The sequence below is a fragment of the Chiloscyllium plagiosum genome, chromosome 6 (genome assembly GCF_004010195.1).
Source record: "Chiloscyllium plagiosum isolate BGI_BamShark_2017 chromosome 6, ASM401019v2, whole genome shotgun sequence".
Taxonomy (NCBI): Eukaryota; Metazoa; Chordata; class Chondrichthyes; order Orectolobiformes; family Hemiscylliidae; genus Chiloscyllium; species Chiloscyllium plagiosum.
In genome coordinates this window covers 14,227,096-14,251,690 of record NC_057715.1, presented here as the reverse complement: position 1 = coordinate 14,251,690, position 24,595 = coordinate 14,227,096, and the positions used below count along the sequence as shown (strand labels likewise).

The window sequence follows — 24,595 nt, the reverse complement described above, 5'->3', positions numbered from 1 at the left end:
TCTGGAAGGCAGGATTTAAGTCTCAGCATTGACAGGTGTTTACCGTTGGACTTCCTCCAATTGGCAGGTTGCCTGTTGCGGCTGGGCAGTTGGCCAGTATGTCATGTACAGTTAAGACTAATGGTTGTGGGTGAAATTGCCTTCGACATAAAATTAATGCTTTGGATGAGAAAAATATAAAACAGCTCATAATAATCCAGTGGTTATTTTGAAGAATCTTTTGTTTTGTTTCGACAAACTTAAAACTGCCACAGGTAAAAATCCAAGCAACATGTCCGACATCTGAATGATGTTCCCTCTGCCATTTTTCACCATGTACTTTTTTTTCTGGTAATTTTCATGACAGCAATTGTGTCATTTTGGTCAAAAGAGCTTTCAAAGCATGTAGCATTTCCTCCGCTCTGCCATTAGACACTGGAGATCTTTCCGAACATATGGTCACTGTGTAGAGCTCTAGAATATAGTCTTGAGTACACAGAGTAACCACTGCACAATTATTCTACATCTTCTATTTTCCTTCGTGCGTGTGTGTCTGTCCCACTCTCTTTCTCTATTTATTTCCAACTTTGTATTACGCTACTCCACTTTTTTTTCACTTCACAGTTTTGCTAAGTTTCTTCTTTTGTAGAATGTGAGTGCTGGTGTGTGGGCCAGCATTAATCACCCATACCTAATTGTCCTTGAGAAGGTACTGGTGAGCCCCCTTCTACATTTTTGTGAAGTTTACCAATGTCCCAGCCAACCTAGTATTCTTAACAATATAAAAACCGAATTGCGGATGCTGTAAATCAGAAACAAAAACAGAAATTACTGGAAAAGCTCAGCAGGTCTGGCAGCATCTCTGGAGAGCAATCAGAGTTAACATTTCAGGTCAAGTGACCCTTCCTCAGAACTGTTTTTGTAATATTCCTAACTCACGTGACCACTCAGTTCACATATCCCTTTAACCTCCTTTCCCTCAACCACCTAGAAACTTCTTCTGAAATTTTGATGTGATCTCTGCTTCCTTCACCACTGATGGAGAGGTGCCAGTGTTGGACTGGATTGGACAAAGTTAAAAATCACACAACACTAGGTTATAGTCTAACTCCAAAAGCTAGTACTTCTAAATAAACCTGTTGGACTATAACCTGGTGTTGTGTGATTTTTAACTTCATTCAGTACTGGAATAGTGAATTGCATAGTCTCTTGGGGGCGACACAGTGGCTCAGTGGTTAGCATTGCTGCCTCACAGCACCAGAGACCCGGGTTCAATTCCCGCCTCGGGCAACTGTCTGTGTGAAGTTTGCAGAATGTGTGAAGTTTGCACATTCTCCACAAAGAATGTGTGAAGTTTGCACATTCTCCCCGTGTCTACGTGGGTTTCCTCCCACAATCCAAAGATGTGCAGGTTAGGTGAATTGGCCATGCTAAATTGCCCATAGTGTTAGGTACATTAGTCAGCAGTGAATGTTGGGGAATGGGTCTGGGTGGGTTGCTCTTCGGAGGGTCGGTGTGGACTTGTTAGGCTGAAGGGCCTGTTTTCACGCTGTTAAAAGAAATCACTATCTAAAGAATTGCTTTTGCTCTCAATCCTAAATCTTCTGCATTTAATCTGATTTTCTTTATTTCTTTAGTTTTGGACTCTTCGATCATTGAAAGGTTTTCTTCCTGTATACTCTGTTCCATCTCCTCATTACTTCAAACGTTTCTTTCAAATTGTCCCTTACTCTTCATTGCCTGAGAGAACAAATGTTGGCAAATTTCTGAATGCAAAAACAATAGGGAGATAATAATTGGGCAAAAGTGAGGACTGCAGATGCTGGAAACCAGAGTTTAGATCAGAGCAGTGCTGGAAAAGCATAGCAGGACAGGCAGCATCCGAGGAGCAGGAAAATCGACATTCATCAGGAATAGGGGATAATAATTGGGGATATTTCCCACCAACATATTAACTGAGGTGCAAACAATGTGAAAGACATGGAGATGACAAACGTTGTGAACTGCATTCAAGAAAACATTTGTAGGCAACACATAACAAGCCAAATTAAAAGGAACACAATTCTAGATTTAGTCTGAGGAAATGAAGGTGGACGATGTAACAGTGGGTGATCATTTTGGAGATGGTGACCGTAAAACAGGGAGAGTTAGCATCATGATGGGAAGGGACAAAGGTAGAATGGGGGTAAAACTTCTTAACTGGGAGAAGGCAAACTTTATAAAGTTGAGAGATTGTCCGGCAAAGTTGGACAAGTTACAGTTGCTGAAATGAAAGTCAGTGGCCAATCAGTGGGAGGTATTCAAAAACGAGATTTTACGGTCTCAGTGTAGGCATGTCCCTGCCAGGGAAAAAGGTGGTATGATCACATCGAGAGCCCCTGGTTATCCAGAAACATAGCAGGCAAAATAAAGCAGAAAAGTGGAGCTTATGACAATCTCAAAAAGATGTATACTTTCAAAGGCTTAGAGGATTATCGAGCATGCAGAGGTTAAGTGAAAATGGAAATTATGAAATCAAAGAGAGGATAAGAATGAATATTGTCAGGTAAAATTTATGAAAATTCAAAGATGGTTTGTCAGTACATTGAAATCAAGAACTAAGGAGAGGATTGGGTAAATCAGGGATATACCTGGTCAGTTATGAATGGCTGTAGAATAGGTAGGCATGGATTTTAATGCATTATATGTGTCTACCTTAATAAAGGTGAGGGGTGATGTTGACATTCTGGTTAAACAGGAGGAGTATGAAACAGTAGCTAAAATAAGCAAAATGAGAAAGGAAATATTAGAAAGATTGTCCTCCTTGAATCACTAGGTCTGGGTGAATTTTACTTAATGCTATTCAAAGAAACCAGGGAGGAAATAACAAATGCTTTGAGGATCATTTTCCAATCCTTATTAGATACCAGAGGTTGCAGGTCTGAAAACTTTGTACTTTTATTCAAAAAGGATGTGAGGAACAGACCAACTAATTATTAGCCAGTCATCCTGACCTCAAATTGCTAGAAACAAGCTTGAGAAATAGCATGAACTGTCACTTGTAAAAGTATGGAGTAATCAAGGATTTTCAACACCGTTTTGTTAATGGAAGACCATGCCTTACTAACTTATTGAATTTATTGAGGAGGTAGCAAGGACGACTGATGAAGATAAGTGGATTTTCCTAAGACCATTGACAAAGTCCCAGATGGTAGACTATTCAGAAAGAAAAAATGCCCATGGGACACAGGTGAATGTTGTTATGGACCAAACCAGACTCCCTCGAAATATTTTAAGAAGGTAGCCTCGACACGAACATATTCTTATTTTAAAGGTAAATGCAAAGTGCTGTATTCCAGATGCAATTTGATTGGTCAAACCGCTCGACATTAAGCAAAACACAATTTATTCATACACTATATTTAAAATACAACAAAAGAAAGAGCTTAGAATAACTTTATTGGAAAGCTTAACAGAATAATAGATAGAGAAACTATCATTAATTAACTGTTCCAATATAGTAACATCTCATAAACGCACCCCTTAGCAAAAGCGCAAATTCAGAAAACAGATTTTCTCACATGCAATGCCCAGAGTAGGAAGAGAAACCCCAGCTTCTAGTTGCAACTGAGAGAGGGGGAAAATAGCTTTTACTTCTCAAAGCCTCCAGCAGCTTCTCTCTAAACTGAAACCTAAGGAACTAAAAGAAACTAGAAATCTTGATCTGTGAGAGCCGGCCGCACCCATCCAGGCTGCTTCTATTGTTCCAACTTTTAAAAATCTCCAGGGCCTGGCAGTCTGTTTATGTTACTACAGACTGCTTATTCAATCTCTTCTTTAAAAGAAACCTAGGGAAAATGCCACAGCTTCATCATGTGATGACTTAGAGTCATAGAAATGTACAGTATGGAAACATACTTCGGTCCAACTCGTCCATGCCGACCAGATATCCCAATTCAATCTAGTCCCATCAGCCAGCACTCGGCCCATATCCCTCCAAACCCTTCCTATTCATATACCCATCCAGGTGCCTTTTAAATGTTGCAATTGTACCAGCCTCCACCACTTTCTCTGGCAGCTCATTCCATACATGTACCACCCTCTGTGTGAAAAGGTTGCCCCTTAGATCTCTTTTATCTTTTCCATCTCACCCTAAACCTATGCCCTCTAGTTCTGGACTCCCCGACCCCAGAGAAAAGACTTTGTCTATTTACCCTATCCATGTCCCTCATGATTTTGTAAACCTCTGTAAGGTCACCTCTCAGCCTCCGATGCTCCAGGGAAAACAGCCCCAGCGTGTTCCGCCTCTCCCTATAGCTCAAATCCTCCAACACTGGCAACAGCCTTGTAAATCTTTTCTGAACACTTTTAAGTTTCACAACATCCTTCCAATGGGAAGGAGACCAGAATTGCATGCAATATTCCAAAAGTGGCCTAACCAATGCCCTGTACAGCCACAACATGACCTCCCAACTCCTATACTCAATACTCTGACCAATAAAGGAAAGCATACCAAACGCCTTCTTCACTACCCAACTACCTGCGACTCCACGTTCAAGGAGCTATGAACCTGCACCCCAAGGTCTCTTTGTTCAGCAACATTCCCTAGGACCTTACCATTAAGTGTATAAGTCCTGCTAAGATTTGCTTTCCCAAAATGCAGCACCTCGCATTTATCTAAATTGAATTCAGAATGACCTCAGTGGCATAAAATGAAGATTGATGGTTGACGGATGTTTTAGCGAACGGAAAGTGGTTCCCAGTAGTGTTTCCCAGGATTCTGTACTGTTTGTGGTATCTTTAATGATTTAGACTTAAATGTGCAAAGCATAATTGGGCAATTTGCACATGACACAAATATTGTCTGTATATTTAACAGTGAAGAGAATGGCTGATGACTGCACAAAGACATCAACGGTTTGATTCAATGGCAGAAAAGTGGCAAATTGAATTAAATGTTGAGAAGTACAAGGATTTCCATTTGGAGAGGGCAAGGGAATACCCAATAAAGAGTGTTGACAGAGGTAGTGGGAATGAGAGACCTGGGAGTGCATGTCTACCAGTCCCTGAGAGTGGCAGGTCAGGTAGATAAGTTGCTAAAGAAGGCATAAGGGTTACATTCTTTCATTGAGCGAGTTATTAAATATATGAGTTGGGGAAGTGCTGGGTCAATATAAAACAAAATTTAGGGTGTAGGTTTGCTCGCTGAGCTGTAGGTTTGATATCCAGACGTTTCATTACCTGGCTAGGTAACATCATCAGTGGCAACCTCCAAGTGAAGTGAAGCTGTTGCCTCCTGCTTTCTATTTATATCTTTCTCCTGGATGGGGTTCCTGGGGTTTGTGGTGATGTCATTTCCTGTTCGTTTTCTGAGGGGTTGTTAGATGGCATCTAGATCTGTGTGTTTGTTTATGGTGTTATGGTAGGGGTGGCAGGCCTCTAGGAATTCTCTGGCATGTCTTTGCTTAGCCTGTCCCAGGATAGATGTGTTGTCCCAGTCGAAATGGTGGTTTTTTTCCTACGTGTGTAGGGCTACGAGAGAGAGGGTCATGTCTTTTTGTGGCTAGCTGGTGTTTGTGTATCCTGGTGGCTAACTTTCTTCCTGTTTGTCCTACGTAGTGTTTGTGGCAGTGGATATCAAACCTACAGCTCAGTGAGCAAACCTACACCCTAAACCTCAACCTGAGCTACAAACTTTCACAAACCTTGCATAAAACAAAATCACACAACACCAGGTTATAGTCCAACAGGTTTATTTGGAAGTACTAGCTTCCTGCAGAAATACAAGAAAGCAGGCAAAATCCCCAGAAGCGAGTACTTCCAAATAAACCTGTTGGACTATAACCTGGTGTTGTGTGATTTTTAACTTTGTTCACCATCACCTCTTCATCAGGGTCAAAAAAGATATTGGTAAGATCACAGCCAGAATTCTGTGCACAGTTCTGCTCACCACATTGCAGGGAGGATATAATTGCTTTTTTAGAGAGAATACAGAGATCTCCATGAGTGTTGTTAAGGCTTAGAAATTGCAGCCACGGGAAGAGATTGGATGGGTTAGAGATGTTTTCCTTAGAACAGAGGAGGCTGAGGGGTGACTTAATAGAGGTGTGAAAAATAATGAGGGGCTTGGACAGACTGGTCAGGGAAAACCTGCCAAGGAAAATGACCAGGGCACAAATGTAAGGTAATCATTAGAAGGATTAGAGGGGCCATGAGGGGAACCTCTCTTTCACTCAAAGGGTGGCAGATGTCTGGAATTCATTGTCCTGTCTGGCTGGGGTGGAAACCCTCAACTCACTAATTTAGAATCAACCTAGATCTACACCTGAATCATCATAACATGCAAGGCAAAGGGTTAGGTGCTGGAGAGTGAACTGGAGAGGTTTGGAGGAGAGGAAGCTGGGGAAGTGTGCAGTACATGGGAGTTGAGGGGGTCAATTTGAGAATTATCCAGGAGTTAGACTAATCGTTTACCTTTTACTGGATAACTTTTAACTCAGTAGAAGCATAACCCTTTGAATTCTCAGGGTTTTGTTTTAGGAGGATTGGAGATGCTGGAGAATTTCCTATCATAGAATTCATAGAATCTTAGAATTCCTACCAAGTGGAAATAGTCCCTTTGGCCCAATAGGTCCACACTGACCCACCGAAGAGTAACCCACCCAGACCCATTCTCCTACCCTATTTCTCTACATTTACACTGAATAATGCACTTAACCTACACATCCTGAACACTACGGGCAATTTAACATGGCCAGTTCATCTAACCTGCACATCTTTGGATTGTGGGGGGGAAACCGGAGCAAACCCACGCAGAAACAGGGAGAATGTGCAAACTCCACACAGACAGTCGCCCGAGGCTGGAATCGAACTCAAGTCCCTGGCGCTGTGAGGCGGCAATACTAACCACTGAGCCACCGTGCCAACTCTTCAATTTCCCTAGCAATTTCTACAGAGTTTGATACATTGGGGTTTCTGGGGGGGAGTCACCACATACAACTCCCATCTAGAAATGGTTATCTGTTCATTGGGAAATCCTGGCCTAGAACTGATGAATGTCATGAATTCTATTTCTAGCATGTTGACAGATTCATGCTCAATTTTTATTTACATATTTAATTGAGAATAAAATTCAAGTTTTCCAACTGCAGCGTATGAGATTTCACCTCCCTATCACTGAATTATTAGTCTATTAACATATCCACTCTCTCACCTTACCAGGCATTGTGGTGCAGTACTGAAGGAGCACTGCATTGTCGGAGGGTCAGTGCTGAGGGAGTGCTGCACTGTCAGAGGGTCAGTTCTGAGGGAGTGCTGCACTGTCAGAAGGTCAGTTCTGAGGGAGTGCTGCACTGTCTGAGGGTCCATGTTGAGGGAGTGCTGCACTGTCAGAGGGTCAGTTCTGAGGGAGTGCTGCACTGTCAGAGGGTCAGTATTGAGGGAATGCTGCACTGTTAAGTGTGCTATCTTTTGATGAGACAGTACACTGAGACTATGTCACTTCCCAGAGGTGAATATCAGATATCCTGCAGCCACAATTTCACAGAAGAGCCAGGAGTTCTCCCTTCTGTTCTGGTCACCATTTATCCCTTAGCTGGTTGAATGAAAAACAGACAGCTACATTTGTCAATGTAAAGATCCATGATTGCATTAAAGTGCTTGTTTCAGCAGCACATGTAATAAAATTCACACAATACAGGAAAGGACAGCATGGCCTGTGCATGAGGTTGTCATGAAGATGTTCTATATCCGGGTCCTCTTGTGATGCAGTGGTAATATCCCTACTATAAGATCAAGGCTCAATGCCCACCTGCTCCAGAGGTATGTAATGATGTCTCTCAATAGGTTGATTAGGGAAATAAGTTAAATTTAAGAAAACAAATTAATTGTTGTGTAGTATTTTGTGTTTCCTGAGGATGTAAGCGAAGCTGTTTAAAAATCTAAGTCTTCTCTTTGTTAACGAGTAAACCTCAGTGTGTAGCTGCAGTCTTGTCTGTGCATCTTGTAACTCCTCATTATGAAAACTATTTCAGGGCAAAGTTCACCTGGAGCTGAGGCTGAGTGAAGTCATCACTGATATTGGGACCATTTGCCATAAGTTGGCCACACGGTGAGACTCTGTTTATTTTTTGTATTCTCATGACCTGTTCTTCATAGAATCCTCAGAGTGTGGAAGTAGGGCATTCAGCCCATACCAGTCATTTGAAGAGCATCCCACCCAATCCCTGTAACCCTGCATTTCCCTTGGCCAGTCCACCTAACCTGTGGGTGGAAACCAGAGCACTCAGGGGAAACCCATGCAAACATGAGGAAAATGTGCAAACTCCACACAGATGATTGCCTGAAGCTGGAATTGAACCCACGTCCCTGGCACTGTGAGGCAGCAGTGCTAACCACTGAGCCACCAGACTTCCCCAATTCTTGTTTCTTAATCAATTGCGCAACGAGAGTTTCTCTGTGATTTTGCTATTTACTCTGGCTGTGAGCCCAGGGGAGTTCTTCACAAGGAAATTATTTGTGCTTGCACTACAAGTTCTTCCAGATTCCTGTGGACCAATCAGCCTTTAGAAGTCTTTTTCCCTTCTCAAGGTGATAGAGCACATTTTAAAATGTTTAAATAGTTAGGATCAGGAGGGACCATTTCGTCCCATAAGCCTTTTTTACCACTGTGTTCGGTCATGGCTTTTGTATATCTTACAACATCCACTCAAGTTAGCTGTGTGAAGGGATGAAGGGCTTTTGCCCGAAACGTCGATTCTCCTGCTCCTTGGATGCTGCCTGACCTGCAGTGCTTTTCCAGCACCACACTCTCCCAGTTGATGAACTAACCAACGTTTGCTGGTCTGTGCTGTTACATATATTGAAGGTGCTAGATATAGAATGTTACAAAACCTGTAGATCCTGTCCTCCATTTCGGCCATGCGAAACATGTCACGGGAACTTCTCTGCACAGTGCTGTGTTTCTGGATGTCAAGTAGCCAGTGATATGCTGGGTTTACTGCATTAGTACGATATGCAACAACATATCACAAGATCGGGACAGAATAGGAAGATCATTCACTGCAGTTACTCATTCGTCCAGATGAGGATGGTTAGAATGTAAGAGTGACCATTTGGCAGAGCTAAGTGCAATAATCCCATGAAAGAAATTTAGATTGTTATTTGATAAAGAGAGCTGTTACAAGCAATTGAAAGTGAGAAGGAGAATGGGATATTAAAAGGTGTGTGGAGAAGAGTGTGATTAGAATGGGTCAGATATTCAGGGACATCAGGAGTAAGCATGTGTCCATGTCACAAAAGACAGGACATTTAAGGAGCCAACAAGCATCCAATTACTATATGATGTGCAGTCATTGTAATTGTGCAGCTAAACCCAGCAGCCAAGTTGCACGTAGTAAGAAACAACAGAGGTAAATAGTGTATGTATCTATCTTTGTTTATGTTAATTAAAGGGTAAATATAGTCCAGACCATAAGCAAGGTATTTATAGTTATGAACTATGTGGAGAACTGGAAGAGATTGAATTGTTTTGATACTTTCTTGGTTTCTTGCAAATGAAGTCAACAGTTGAATGTGGACCGTAATCCACCTGCTGAATACAGAAGGTCAAAAGACATTGATAAAGTAACCAAACAGAGCTTTGCTGGAGATAAGAAATGGGGTTTATTGCCCTGTTTTGGACTAAAACCTAGCTTTGGAAGAGACTATTGGGTTCCTGTGCTGATAGCGGATTCCTGGACTTGGTTTCTGTTTCACAAACACTCAGGGAGGAAAACGTCCAAAGCTTCAGGAATGCTGCAAGTCCCTCTCTCCCTCTGTTGGGGATTGACAATGTTTCTATACCTCAGTACTTTAACTATGTTGGAAACACTGATAAGCTGAGCTTTCACCACCATCCAAAACCTTGGAATCTGCCGGATTTCCATCCGAACTGGAGCTTGTTTGGAAGATCTTTCATTGGTTTACATCTGTTAGCAGTTTAGTTTGTCAACAAGAAACTCAACGGACTGAGGGTTCACCAGACTCTGTCTTTTGTTTTTCAGAACACTGGGCCAATAATGGTGGTCTTCATTTGCCTTTTTTAAAAATACCATCTCTAAAGTAATCTTTTATCGTTGTGTTGAGTGTGACAGTTTGGGGATTAAAGGGGGATTATACTTCCAGTTGTAGTTTAGATGTTACCCAGTATTTCCACTTGTTTTTATGATTGAGTATTGTTTTATAATAATTGAGCCCATTATTCTGGATAACAGTGCAAAGTGGAAACAATTGGTCACTTTGGAGGATGGATCAAAACCTTTTTATTAATGGTGGAACTTATGGAGATAATAGCAGCTCATTCCACCAATCACAGTTGTAATAACCTTTATGGGAACCTGCTGAGCTCAAACTGGATGCAGCAGCAAGAACAACAACCTGTGTTTACGTAGTGCCTTTAGCAATATAAAATACGCTCAAGAGATACCACAGAAGCATTACTAAACAGAAGGTGAGACCCTCGCCTCAAAAGAAGCCATGAAGGCACATCACTAAGGGATAGCTTAAAAAAGGGAAGAGATGTAGGGAGGTTTAGAGATGGAATTTCAGAGCTTGGCACCCAAGTAGCTGAAGGCATGGCCACCAATAGCAGAGTGATCAAAATCAGCGATCCATAAAGGGGTTTCTGGGGCTAGTGTAAGTTATAGGAATGGAGAGATGTAGGGCCAGAGAATGGGGCTAGTTGGTTTTAAAGCAAAGGTGAAAATTTTAAGCAAAAAATGAGACTACACCTGGTGAAACAGCAGCACTCCAAAAGCTTGAGATTATAAATAAACCTGTTGGACTATAACCTGGTATCGTGTGAGAATTTTAAAATTGAGGCATTGACCAACCAAAGCCAGTGAATGTAAGGGTCAAGGGTGAATGGGACTTGGTGTCAGTTAGATTACAAACTGCTAGGTTTTGAATCACCTGTAGTCTGCAGAAGTGAGAATGTTGGGAGGCTGGCTGGGAATGATTTGGAATCATCAACCACAGGAAACAAGGAGATGAGTAGGAGCTTTAGGAGCAGATCAGCTGAGAAAGGGACAGAATCTGCAGATGGAATGGAATTGGAAATAATTGGTCTGGGTGACCATGTCATTAGAAGGTTACCGAACGCGATACCAACGTTGCAGCATTTTAAAACACTTGCCAGGGAGAGGGATGGTGACTGTTGCTAGGGAACAAAATTAGTCATGGGGACTGGAACTAAAGGCTCCATTTTTCCCAATGGTTAGTTGGAAGACATTCCTACTCATCTGTTATTGGCTTTTGGATAAAGTCTAATTCAATGACAGTGGAGGAGTTTTGATGCTGAGGTGAGGCTGGGAGCTATCCATGTCCATGTGAAAAGCAGTGCTGATTTTGGATGATGGATGGGGTCCAGATGAGAAATAGGAGTGGACTGAGGATAGTTCGTTGGGGACATCAGAGATAACAGTGAGGAAATGGCAGGAAAAAATCCAACTGCAAGTGAATTTCTAGCTAGAGTTAGTGGCTACAAATGGAGCTAAGTTCCCTGCTTCAGCACAATGACACACTTCAAAATACTTCATTCACTGGAAAATGTTGGGATGTCTTATAGTTGTGAAACACATTTAAGAAATGCAAGTCTTTTTTCCTTTAATTGGTAATGATTAGTACTTTCTGTTTGCATGAATAACAAAGAAAATAATGTCCTGCAAAAGTGCTAAATTGCATAATGCTAACCATTTAAAAATGTTAAACAGAAGCATTTAGTGCCAACTAAAAAGTAGTATCATATTTGTCTTGTTTAGGGTTCCCTTTGAAATGGGAAGGAAAAGAAATATTTTAGCCGAAAACACTGATAATGTTTGCGTTGTGTAAAGCACCGACTGTATTCCCAAAGGGATGGATACTTTGCTGACAAACCCAGAGGTTCCAGACACATGCAAGATGTGGAACAAGTTAGAACATGTTCAGAGGGACTGTGTGAATCTCCTACTTTATTGGAAAGGAAATGACAATTTGGTTCCTACTGGAAATTATACAGCACTTGCCTCATCGCTATTCTCCATATCCTTCCAGGCTTGAGTCTCGGTTTAGCACTTGTTTAGCATAATTGATGTCTATCTTCATGTGGCTTCTAAAAGAATTAATTTGGCAGATTAGTCAATTTGCTGCCAGTGGAGCTTATGAATTTTACAGTACGTCATGTTCTTCCAACAGTTTAATTGCTCGGTTTGAGTCAGCCCCAATCCCTCGGACATTTCAACTAATGGAATCAAGACTATTTAATTTCCCCTTAGTCCCTCCACATGCACATGCATGCATACAGTCTCTGTGAAACACACACACACACACCCTTACATCAACAAACTCATGAATAAATTTGCACACATTCACATCCATTCTCATGCATGCACGAACACACTCACATTTACGTTTATGCTCACATTCACATGCACACACACATCCAATCACTCACTCAAACTAGCACACACTCACACTCATGCACACACTTATGTTTGCACATACACAAGCTCACACACACAAATGTTTATTCATTCACTCTTACACACAAGGCTCTCTACAAACGCTTAGATACACACACATTAGCACATGCATACACCACCCTATCTCTTTATATATGTACGCACACATTGATATGCACAGGTCCAAATAAAGTCACTGACCCCCTGACAGTTTAGTGGTTCCTTTGAACTGTTCCTGTCACGGGACAGACCTCCCCCTATAGTGTTCCTCTGACAGTGCAGCATTCACTCAGTCCCGACCCTCTCATAATTCACTCAGATGTTTTCTGCATTAGGTAAATTGGTTCATCATTTTGTGAGGAACGTAGGACACGGGTGCTACTGTAAAGAATGGGAAAGCAGAAATTCATCACCATTTCAATGATTGAACTGTTTCTCATTTTTTGTTTCCACTCAGTGTTATAGAATGCGAAGACCTGCCAATAGTCAATGGACAATGTGATCCATATGCAACGGTTACCTTGTCTAGCCCATCCAGGTATCTCTTCATTTCTAATTATGATTATTGTTTGATTGTAACCAGCATCAATGGCCAAACACAATCTAAATTTTAATAACATTCCTGTGTACTTCCTTTTCACAAACATGTTCTCTGTTGTAACAACTCTTAGTCTAGCTCTACTGATATTGGGATAGATTTTCAACCTGCAACCTGGAATTAAAGATGTCCAGATTTTATCTCCATGAACCCCAACATTTACCTTTGCTGTATTCACAGTCAGGACAGTTACTGTGTCTGGCCACCAGCCAGCTCTGTAGTATGCAATTCGAATTCTCCCTCTGCCTGCTGCAGTAGCGTATTGGCAATGTTTCTGGATGACTAATTCAGAGATGGGGAGAATGACTCGAACCAAACTCTTTGCAGCAGAAATCCCAGAATCAGAGAGGGTTGGGGGTTTGGCAGTGGTGGAAAAATAGGAATGTAAAACACTGGTTTCACATCGCCTTTGATCAAGAGTGAAATTGCACATGGTGATAAACCATACCCACCAGTTACTTTGAGAGGCTAGTTGTCTTTGAAGTGAGTTTATGTCCCACTATTTGTGAATCATTAACACTGTGGCATCATCCAGGACAATTAATCCTCCCTTTCTCTCTGCAAAGGTGCTGGCTGATCTGTTGAACATCACCAGTTGCAAACTGACTTTATCACAGGTCTCCCAACAATCAGCAGTACAGTATTTTGCTTGTCATTTTTAAAAGTTTCCATCTGTATGAAACTTCCAAACTGTGCATTGACAAAGCTGCCAACTCATTTTTGCTTGGTTACCAGATCTGAGTTGAAGAAAACTAAAGTGAAACGAAAGACAAACAATCCACAGTTTGATGAAGTGTTTTATTTTGAGGTAAGTTCTCATTGAAGAGTTGCTTCAAATTGTTGCATTTGATCTTCATAAGTACAGACTGTAAGCGTTGATAATTGTGTTTTAGTTTTTGGAGAGACCGTGTGAAATTCAGCCTTTCATTACTCATTGTTACACCACTTTTCAACTCTTTAATAAATCATTGTGATGAACATTTGAATGAGAATTATTTCAGTAAACTCTTTCCGATGACACTGAGCAAATGTGTCAGTGGGGTCTGGAACATCTAGTACTGACGCTCCTTGTGAGCTCCCTGTCCAGATTCCTGATATACACTCCTGATGTGGAATCCTGGCAAGCTCAGGGCTGACTTCTGGCACTGTTACCCAGTTCACTTACAGAGCTGCTTTCTTCTGTTTCCAAAACTATTTCAGACACACCAAATAAAAACGTCTGAAGTTTTATGTCAAGTGATTGTGTTTTCATGTGTTAGGAAAAACTCTCTCTATAAAAATAATCTCTCGTGAACCTCTCTTTTGGGCGTTTCTGACCCAGTGCAGTGACAACATTGGGATCACCCCACTCGATTCACTAAGACCTAGAATACTAACAGCTATGAAATTCCTGCCCCCTGGAATTCCGCATCCAAATTACTAATCCCCCACCCCTACCCTCCTCTGTTCCTCTCAAAATCCTCTGCAAAAACCTGATCTTTCTATCCCTTCTGTTTCTCTCCCTTAGCATCTTAATTCCCAACCATTTCCCATTCCACATCCTTAACTCCTCATTGTCCAACTCATTTTTTATACCATATGCCTTGCCTTTTTAATGTCAATGCTTTGGAGTCTAAATGGACTTCAGCAAGACCTTCAACAAGGTTCTGCAAGGTAGACTGGTTAGTAAGGTTAGATCACACAGGATCCATGGAGATCTAGCCAATTGGATATAAAAGTGTCTGACAGTAGGGGATGGTTGGTGATGGTAGGGGTTGTTGTTCAGACTGGAGGCCTGTGACCAGCAGTGGTGCCGTAAGAGTCAATTCTGTGTGCATTGTTGTTCCTTATTCATATAAACAATTTGGATGTGAACGTAGCAGGCATGGGTAGTAAGTTTGCTGATGACACTGACATTGTTGGTATAGTGGACAGTGAAGAAGGTTATCTAAGATAACAACAGGACCTTGATCAACTGAGCCTGTGGGCCAAGGAATTGCAGATGGAGTTTAATTTGGATAAATGTGAGGTGTTGTATTTCGGCTGAACTTACAGAGATAATGATAGGGTCCTGGGGAGTGTTGTCGAACAAAAAGACCAAGTGATGCAAGTACTTAGTTTGTTGAAATTGGATTCACAGGTAGACAGGGTGGTGAAGAAGGCCTCTGTTATGGTTGACTTCATTGGTCAGACCTTTGAGTACAGGAGTTGGGACGTCATGTTACAAGACATTGGTGAGGCCACATTTGGAGTACCGTGTACAATTCTGGTTGCCCTGCTATTGGAAGAATATTATTACAATGGGAAAGGTGCAAAAAAAGATTTACAAGGATGCAACCGAGACTGGAAGGTTTGAGCTATAAGGAGAGGCTGTTACATTTTTCCCGGGAGCCTAGGGGGCTGAGGAGTGTCCTTCTGGAAGTTTATAAAATCTTGAGGTGAATAACCAAGATCTTTTCTCTAGGGTAGGGGAGTTCAAAACTCGAGGGCATAGATTTGAGGTGAGAGGAGAAAGATATAAAAGGGACCCAAAGGGCAACCTTTTGACACAGAGGGTGGTGAATATATGGAATGGGCTGCCAGAGGAAGTGGTAGAGGCAGGTACAGTTGCAACATTTGAAAGGCACCTGGACAGATACATGGATAGGAAAGGTTTAGAGAGATATGGGCCAATTGTAGGAAACTGGGACTTAGTTCAGTTTAGGAAACCTGGTTGGTATGGACCAGCTGGGCTGAAGGGCCCGGTTCCCGCCCTGTATGACTCCATCACCCTATAGCTTGCATTACGTGGAAAGATCTGTCAGAAAGCAAGTTTCTCTCATCAAAACATAGTCTAATACAGTACAGCTGGTTAAATCATTGATGTTCAGGTTGCTATGTCTGCTATTGTTGTGTGTTTCTACATCATCCTAGTAGGGAACCACTGCAGGTATGCAGCAACATGGCATTAGCTCATAGACCCTGTCCCTCTGTAGGGCAGAGAGATCCCAGTCTACCCACTGTGTGTCTGGTCAGAACATTATAAACCTTTCTGTCTCGCCACCCTCTAAAGTTGGGAATCATTGTGTATTGTAGCTAGTTTAGATGTTCACCTTAAATGCTGTACTACAAACTTCCTCTGCAAGGGAATTCTAACCATCCATCTCTCGTTTCCTGATTTCATTGCAGGTGACAAGGCCATGTAGCTACAACCGAAAGTCACACTTTGATGTTGAGGAAGAACATGTTGAGAAGATGGAAATCAGGTGAGGAGGTTTTCTGGAAGCTGGAGTATGTTTCTGAGTCTGCTGTCAAATAACATAGTTGTTTCCCAGATTAACTTAAAAAAAATGTGTGTCTTTATTCCTGTGCAGGCAAAACTATGACATTGATTGACCGCTTTGTGGTGTGATTCATTTGTACAGGTTCATGTCGGCTTTGCAGTAGGAACTAGTCACATCATTGTAAATGGGGGTTCTCTTTCACACTCCCTGCTCATGTTGGATTAATTCCATTGACCTATACTAATACCTCATCGTATCCAATACAACATGCTGTAAGCTTTTTGACCCTGCTAAATGTTCCCTTGCCTTTTGTATATCTCCTGAGACAGCCCTATTCCCAAGCATTATGAAAATCTCAGTCTCAAAGCTTTGTTTAAGCAGAGTCCATAAATTATCTTAGAAGGGAATTAGATAGTTGCTTGTAAGATGGAGGTGCAGTGTGACTGAAGATGTGGACATTTATGGAAGGTTTGTGCAATGATTTGATCTGCCAAAAAAAATAGGCACTATTGCAAAAGAAAGATTGTAAGAGCTTTGGAGAATGAACAACAGGATGTGATTAGACAGATGTGCTTAAGGAAATGGCATTGAAGAGGTTAATGTTCATGTTACATTGGCTCCACCCATTTGACTGATATCTATGAGTTGAGACAAGGAGTTCTACTCTAGCTTTCAGAAGGAGCAGATATATCTGTACCAGCTCCCTAAGGTCTGAGTAATTATACCTGGCCAAATAGGTAATTGTACTGATTGCTATGATGCAATAACCTTATTTTTTTATCCAAGAACAATATCCCATCCACACCAGTGCGATTTTGCTGCTTAATCAATTGAAAGGACCGTTTCAAAACAAAAGCTGATTGGTGATGGTGAACTAACTCAATGTTAAGAGAAGTGAAAGTCATCATAATCCCAGAGGACCATAGGGCTGCTCTCTCATTCGAGAGAAGCGACTCATCCTGAGTTTAACCTTAGGGTCACCAAACCTCAGCTGAGGGCTGAGCTGGAGAAGGTAGGGCCTTCATGGTGACCTCAGCCAGTATGGGAACTGGCCCTTCAGTGTTGGCATCACTGTGCATCACAAATTGACCGTCCAGCCCAATGAGCTAACCATTAATCCTTACCCTTAATTACCCCCATCACTTCCTGGTACAGAGGCAAAGTACCAGGAGTCGTCATTTGGGAAAGTACCACAACTGGATGGGATAGGCAAGGATGTGGGGAGTGAGGAGGGGGAATGGTATCAGACTAGAGCTGATATTACAGGGTATATGAAATGAGCATCAGAGTGAAGTTAGACTATGTGGAATATTAAAGGATGTGGGAAGTAAGGGGAAGAATAGCAATGGATTACGTGCAACGTGAAACATTTGTGGAAGTGAGAGAATGAATAGGGTTAGACTGGAAATGAAAGGGAAGAATGGGATTAGCTTTGATGGGATATCAGAGTACATGAGAGTAATGCGGAGAGAGGAATTAAGCTGAGTGGCCTGTGTGGGGAATAGTCCTTGCGTAGGAATGTAGGCATTAGCGGATGTTTCAAAAATAAAGGTTTAGACCATTGTCTACCATCCTAGTCATCGCAATAATGGAATTGAGGACTAATCACAGTGACCATGGTCTGTTAGTCAATCTCTTATCAATAAACCAACCCAGGCATGAGGTGAGGAATTCACATTTAGTGGATCTATTGCTTGTAAAAACAATCTGACAGCATCATCATCACTTTTATCAAGACCAGATTTTTATTTCCAAATACCAGCCAAATAAGGCAATCATTGTACAGTTATACTCTTGCATTAAATATGAGATCTATATTTATTAAGGTCCATATTAGTCTGCTAACATCCTATAATAAGCAATGGGGCTTAAAGTTCTTTGATAGTATGTGACATCTTTTGCCTTTACTAAGAGATGGAATGTTTCTTTTTCCAGGATTGACCTTTGGAATGCCAGTAACTTAAAGTTTGGTGATGAATTTCTTGGAGAACTACGTCTCCCTTTGAAGATTTTAAAACAGTCTTCATCCCATCAAGCATGGTAATTGAGAGCTCATTCAGTTCAATAATGCCCTTTCTAAAGGTATAGACTGAACAACAATCTGCACCTTGAACTTTCCTTCAAATGTTGAGTTGTTTGCCTTTATGTGGGTGTGCTGCCAACTGCAAGTGGTGAAAATGTCGCTGGCTTCTGAGTCTACAGTTTGGTGACTTGAGCCACATCTGGTTGGCACGGAAGGGAAGGACAGATGCACAGAACCATTTTTGAGCCACATGTCAAAGCATCACATCACCAGAATGTTTGTAACACACCAAGGTGCTGCACTTGCCGAGTTTCAATGGCCCGTACATTTCCCTGCTATTCTAAGGCGTCATTTTATTCCATTTCACCATTGTGCAACTTGACTGCAGAAACAGCAGCATTGTTCTTGATGAAGCAACTGATTGAATAGGCAGTTACTTACATCCTATTCTATTGACTGCCATAAAACAATTTCCCTATATGCAAAAATTAAGCGGATTGTTTATAGCTATGATCTTTCAAAATATCTACATTCTACAATGCACATTAAGCCAGAATTTATTGTATTCGATGAAACCTCTGTTGAATTTGCCTTTTGAACAACAGGAGTAGGCAATTCAGCTCCTCAGGCCTGCTCTGCCATTGGATATAATCTGACTGATCTCACCTTGTCCTCAACTCCACTTTCTCGCCCATTCTCCATAATCCTTCAACCCATTGGTATTTGAAAATCTGTCTACCTCCTCAAATTTACTCAATGTTCAAAATAAGTGGATCATAGATTGATAGCCTACAGTGTGGTACCAGGCCATTTGGCCCATCTAGTCCACAACGACCCTCCAAAGAGCATTCTACCCAGACCCACCCCATCTCTCTGACCCCACATTTCCCTGTGGCTAATCCACCTTAAGCTGCACGTCTTTGGACTGTAACTGGAGCACCCGGCAGAAACCCCACGCAGGCACAGGGAGAATGTGCAGACTCCATAGAGATAGTCACCTGAGGGTGGAATCAATCCCGGGTCCCAGGCGCTATGAGGAAGCAGTACTAACCACTGAGCCACTGTCTCAAACATAGTGACTTCAAGCCATCTGCTATGATGGAATTCAAACCCCTGTTCCCAGAAGATTATGCAGTCTGGATTATTGATCTAATGACATGACTGCAATGCTACAGTGTCCCCTACTTCTGTACAGTAACATGCTGCAAGTGGGAAATGACAAGAGCACAGCTCTCTCCACAAAGCAACTGGGATCTGCAAGACCAGTTTGAGCAACTGCGAAACTGTTAAACCAGCTTGAAGAATTGTTAATGAATGGTGCAGTCACAGCAGGAAGGGTAGGTTAGAATACTGATCTTATCTTAGATCAGGAGATAGTGAAATAGAGAGAGAAAGAGAGAGAGAGGGAGGGAGAGTGAGAGGTGGAAAAGTTTTATGATTCTTTTGAATCTTCTATTGCATTTGAAAGGTGAAGAAATGAGACTCCACTTTTATAAAAGTTAATTTTCAGCATCAAAGTGATTGTTTGGGATTTGTCACAGCCTTAACAAGAATACGTAGACTAAAATAGAAAACTCAGACTTCCGGGATGGTTTTACTCTGTATTTCGAATGCAAATATAGCTGTTCCTACTTTTTAAGGCAGTTACTTTCACTGGTTTATGATGGAGTGAGGCAGCTTGACACTAACTTTTGGGTTTTTTAAATTTAGCCATGCATTGAAGCTCAGCTGAAGTCGCTTTTGATTTGTACATAGTTAATGTTGATTACTATTAACCTCACCATTATTTTTAATGTGAATTTGGAACCAGCGGGTCAGTTTCTATCACGAAAAATTGTGACACCCTGTCACCTGGAATTCAAGGCGTTATCCCACAGCATGCTGGTGGATGACGGTGGATTGATGGACATACTTAGGAGAAAGTGAGGATGCTGGAGATCAGAGTCAAAACATGTGGTGCTGGAAAAGCACAGCAGGTCAGGCAGCATCCGAGGAGCAGGAGAATCGGCATTTCAAGAATCACATTCCCGATGAAGAGCTTCCGCCCAAAACGTCAACTCTCCCTGCTCCTCGGATGCTGCCTGACTGGCTGTGCTTTTCCAACGCCACACTTTTTGATGCATATATCTGTCATGTACCTTATAAACTTTAAGGAAGAAAGCTGCAAGAAAGTTTATGACACACTGCTGCCAGGCCTGTGTGCCTCCCATAGCAAACTCAATTGGCTTTGCATTTCCTCCCTTTTCACACAGGAATGCAATACAGTGGTTAAATAAAAGTAGCTTACATTACAAATAAAGCCACATGGAGTGTAGTAAAAAAAATAGTTACACAAAGAGCCTGTTAATAAAAAATTCCACATTGCACAGACTTAAATGCATCATGTTGACATTGGGAAGGAATTCGTTAGCATGTCTTCTCATACTAAGTGGTAGAAATCCAGCAATGTGTGCCATCAACAAGGTGCACTGCAGAAATACAGCACAGATCCTTGGTTTCACCTTCCAAACCCACAACCACTTCCGCCTAGGACAAGCGTAGCAGATATATGGGAACACCATCTCCTGCAAGTTCTCTACCAAGCCAGTCACCATCCTGACTTGGAAATATATCGCTGTTCCTTCAGTGTCACTGGGTCAAAATCCTGGAATTCCCTCCCTCAGGACATTGTGCATTTACCTAAACACAAGGACTGCAGCCATTCAAAAGGCAGCTCACCATCACCTTCTCAAGGGCAAGTAGGGGACAGACAATAAATACTGACCAGCACATGTCCTACAAGTAAATAAAATAAACTTCCTTTAAAATTCACATGTAGGTAGAGCAGGGAAGGATGGCAAAGGAAAGGGGATTACAATATGGGAAATTGTCTATAGACACCATGAAACTAGCTTTCAATTCCAGACTTTATCAACAAATTTAAATTTCAACATTTTGGTGCATAGGGATTTTAATCTAAGCCCCCAAAGAATGGGTCCAGTGACATCACTGCTACATAACAGTCTCCCCAGCTGTTTCAGATCAAATCCTCTCTTTGTGCTCCATTAGCTAATCCCGTCTCCTGGATGGCATGTAAAGAAGCTACCAATGAGCCTCATATACCCGCATTAGAGAGAGGAAGGACAGATTGGATACTTCCTCTGGAATTGCAATCCAGCAAGTTCTGGATGGGAGTGCACAGAACACGTGTGTACTGACAGAATAATTAAATTGAGCATCTGTATAGTGGTCACCTTATTTAATTTGCTCTTGCATAAATTTATAAGTAGGAGGAGGGAAATCAAGGACCAGCTATTCATGGGTAATGATAATGATCCTGTTAACAATGGTCCTTATTCAGGTGTAAATTGTCTAGTAATCAGGGGATGAAGAGAGATGGCAGGACTCATGAACCTCCAGAACTTGTTGGTCAGATTATACCTCCTTGCAGTTTATTTCACACCAATGGCAGCCCACCCTCAAATTCCTTATTAATTTAAAAAACTTCCTAGATTTGCACATTAATTTATGAGTGGCACAGCGATTAGCACTGCTGCTTCACAGCGCCAGAGACCTGGGTTCAAATCCCACCTTGGGCGACTGTCTGTGTGGAGTTTGCACATTCTCCCTGTGTCTGCGTGGGTTTCCTCCCACAGTCCAAAAGATGTGCAGGTTAGGTGAATTGGGCATGCTAAATTGCCTGTAGGGTCTGGGTCGGCTGCTCTTTGGAGGGTCGGTGTGGACTTGTTGGGCCAAAGGACCTGTTTCCACACTGTAAGTAATCTAATCTAATTGCTTGTTAAACTCACCACAGAAAGCCTGGGCTGGTAATTTATAGCAGAAGGAGCTCTTTATCAAAAATTTCATTTTGTTTTTTGGGATTATGTGCTTTCATGGTGAATGCCACTTTAATTGACCAAGTGTTTTTTGTAATGCAACTCAATCTCTCTGACCTAGAAGGGGAACAGTTTTCAGTGGAAGTCTCTTTCCTGCAGCCAGTAAACTTTTACTTTGAGATATTTTTTTAAAAAAAGCTTTTATTTTCCTGTTTGTCTCTTTTTTTGTTTGCTCTCTCTCCCCTTAATTCTCCCTCTTTGGGGTGAATTGTCCAGACTGAAGCTGGAGGGAGGAGGGGACGGGTGGTGGAGGGGAGGGGAGCAGTATTGGGGCCGTCTGGAAAATTCTTCAGTTGGGTTGTGTACTGCCCTTCTGCCCATCTTTGAGCTGCCTGCAATGTTCCATGGAGCAGTACGGGACAGTTGAGGACTGCTTCCTGTCTGGTGTAAGTTCTGTGGCTGATCGGAGGATTTCAGAGGTGGCTGATGGGAAGGGGAAGTAGGCAATCCCTTGAGGGTATAAGCAAATGTTTAGTGTGTATATTTTTGAGTTATTTATTATCACATATATCTCGAAAAAGTGTTTTGTCGCCACAATCTAGCACCATTTTGAATTACAAAAAGAAATTTGATAAATAGAGATGATTTATATTTATGTTGAGATGTCTGTGATGAGGAAAATTAACAATTTCCTTTCTTACTGTTGTATGTTGCAGGTATTTCCTTCAGCCCAGAGATAATGGCAAGCCAAATAAACCTGTTGATTTGGGTTCCTTACGGCTAAATGTTGTTTACACTGAGGACCATGTTTTCCCTTCTCAATATTACGACCCCTTGAGGGATCTTTTATTAAAATCAGCAGATGTTGAGGTAGGGTTGTGTACTCTGAGCTTCAATCTTATACGAGATCTAACCTAATGGTAACCTTAAATTAGGTCCTAATCTTAACTCTCAAACTGACGCTAACCCTAACCCCAATCCCAAATTGAGGGCCAACATTCATGGGAGACTTTATTCAAACTCATTGAAATAAACCAAACTTGCCAAATGAGAATACAGACACAAGAGAGGACAAACAGCCTCCCATTTGCACCCATTCTTGACCCGAACACCTGAAAGATGGTCTTGGTAACACATGTGGGGTGAACGTTCAAACCCTGTGTCCCCAGTGAGCACAGGTTGGAGCTCAGTAGATTTCCACTTCACAGTCTGTGTCAGGAACTGAGTTACCATGAAAGTGACACACCCCTTCCCTGCCCCAAACCGCCCCCACCTCAGTCACCATTTCGCCTCTCCACCAGCTCTCATACCCACCCACCTCTCTCCATTAGCTCCTCCCCCACCTCTCTCCATTAGCTCCTCCCAGACTGAGCTGAAAGTCCAGTTGGCACATCTGCAGAATTTCCTTCAACTTCTGGAACTGAAAACAAAAGCAAAACGGAATTTTATTTTAAAAAAATAAGCTAAAAGTGCTCGAAAAACTCCATGGGTCTGTCAGTACTGTTGTAGAGAGAAACCGAGTCAGTAAGGAAGATTTGTGTTCCTTCATCAAAACTGTAAGAAGTTTGAGATTTTGACAGGTTTCGAGAAGGTATCTGGTTGGGTACATGAATAAGGAGGGTTCAGAGGGAAATAGGCCAAATGCTGGCAAATGGGTTTAGATTAATTTAGGATATCTCGTTGGCATGGACGGATTGGACCGAAGGGTCTGATTCTGTGCTGCACAGCTGTATGACTCCCTAACTGCGGATCCAGGGAAGTGGGTGCTGGGGAGAGACCAAATGTCAGAAGGGATGGAGGTGCTAGATGAGGGAGATTGTAATAAAGGAACGAACAAGTATGGGTCTCAGGGAAGGTGTCATTGTTAGCAGCAGAATCCCAGGAGGACATGATGTTTGAAAGAGGGGATGGTTTCTGTAGATCGGGGACATTGGGGAGGGTGGGTCAACAAGGAAGGGGTGCATAAAGAGTGTTCGTAAAGAGTGTTTTAAGAGAGGTTCCCACTCTCGCACAACCCTCCCAACCAAACCACTTGCCACCCCACCCCCTCTACTCCCCATTTCCAGCTCCCCTTACAGAGCCCTGCCATTACAGTATCCTTTTCCCATCTCCATCCCTGAAACTGGAGTATGACCAGCTTTGGAGGAGGCAAAACACTGGGGACAGGTTATGGTGGCGCTGTTTCAAACAGGGTTGTGAAGGGGTGGGTTTTGCAAACTGCCCTAAGAAAGCAGCCTACATGGATTTCACTGAACCTTCGGGCCTTAACAGACCAGAACATTGCAAATTCTTTGTGGACAATTTCCAGTCATGAATTTATAGTTGAATCGATTTCACAAAGAAAAATGAGCCCCTTCTGTTACTGGTTGCAACTTTTTGGGAATGCCAAATTCTTTTTGAGGTCATGATTTGGAGATGCCGGTGTTTGCTGAAAATGTGTTGCTGGAAAAGCGCAGCAGGTCAGGCAGCATCCAGGGAACAGG

General features: G+C 42.1%; 1 protein-coding gene across 1 annotated transcript in view; it reads left to right on the top strand.

The window, feature by feature from the left end:
* rasa3 (RAS p21 protein activator 3) overlaps positions 1–24,595 on the top strand; it is a 186,659-nt gene that overhangs the window by 139,207 nt on the left and 22,857 nt on the right. Inside the window, exons 5-10 of the mRNA XM_043691244.1 lie at positions 7,992–8,068; positions 12,892–12,972; positions 13,768–13,840; positions 16,180–16,256; positions 18,210–18,314; positions 22,829–22,982. Coding sequence (XP_043547179.1) covers positions 7,992–8,068; positions 12,892–12,972; positions 13,768–13,840; positions 16,180–16,256; positions 18,210–18,314; positions 22,829–22,982 — 567 coding nt within the window. The remainder of the gene's footprint in view (positions 1–7,991; positions 8,069–12,891; positions 12,973–13,767; positions 13,841–16,179; positions 16,257–18,209; positions 18,315–22,828; positions 22,983–24,595) is intronic.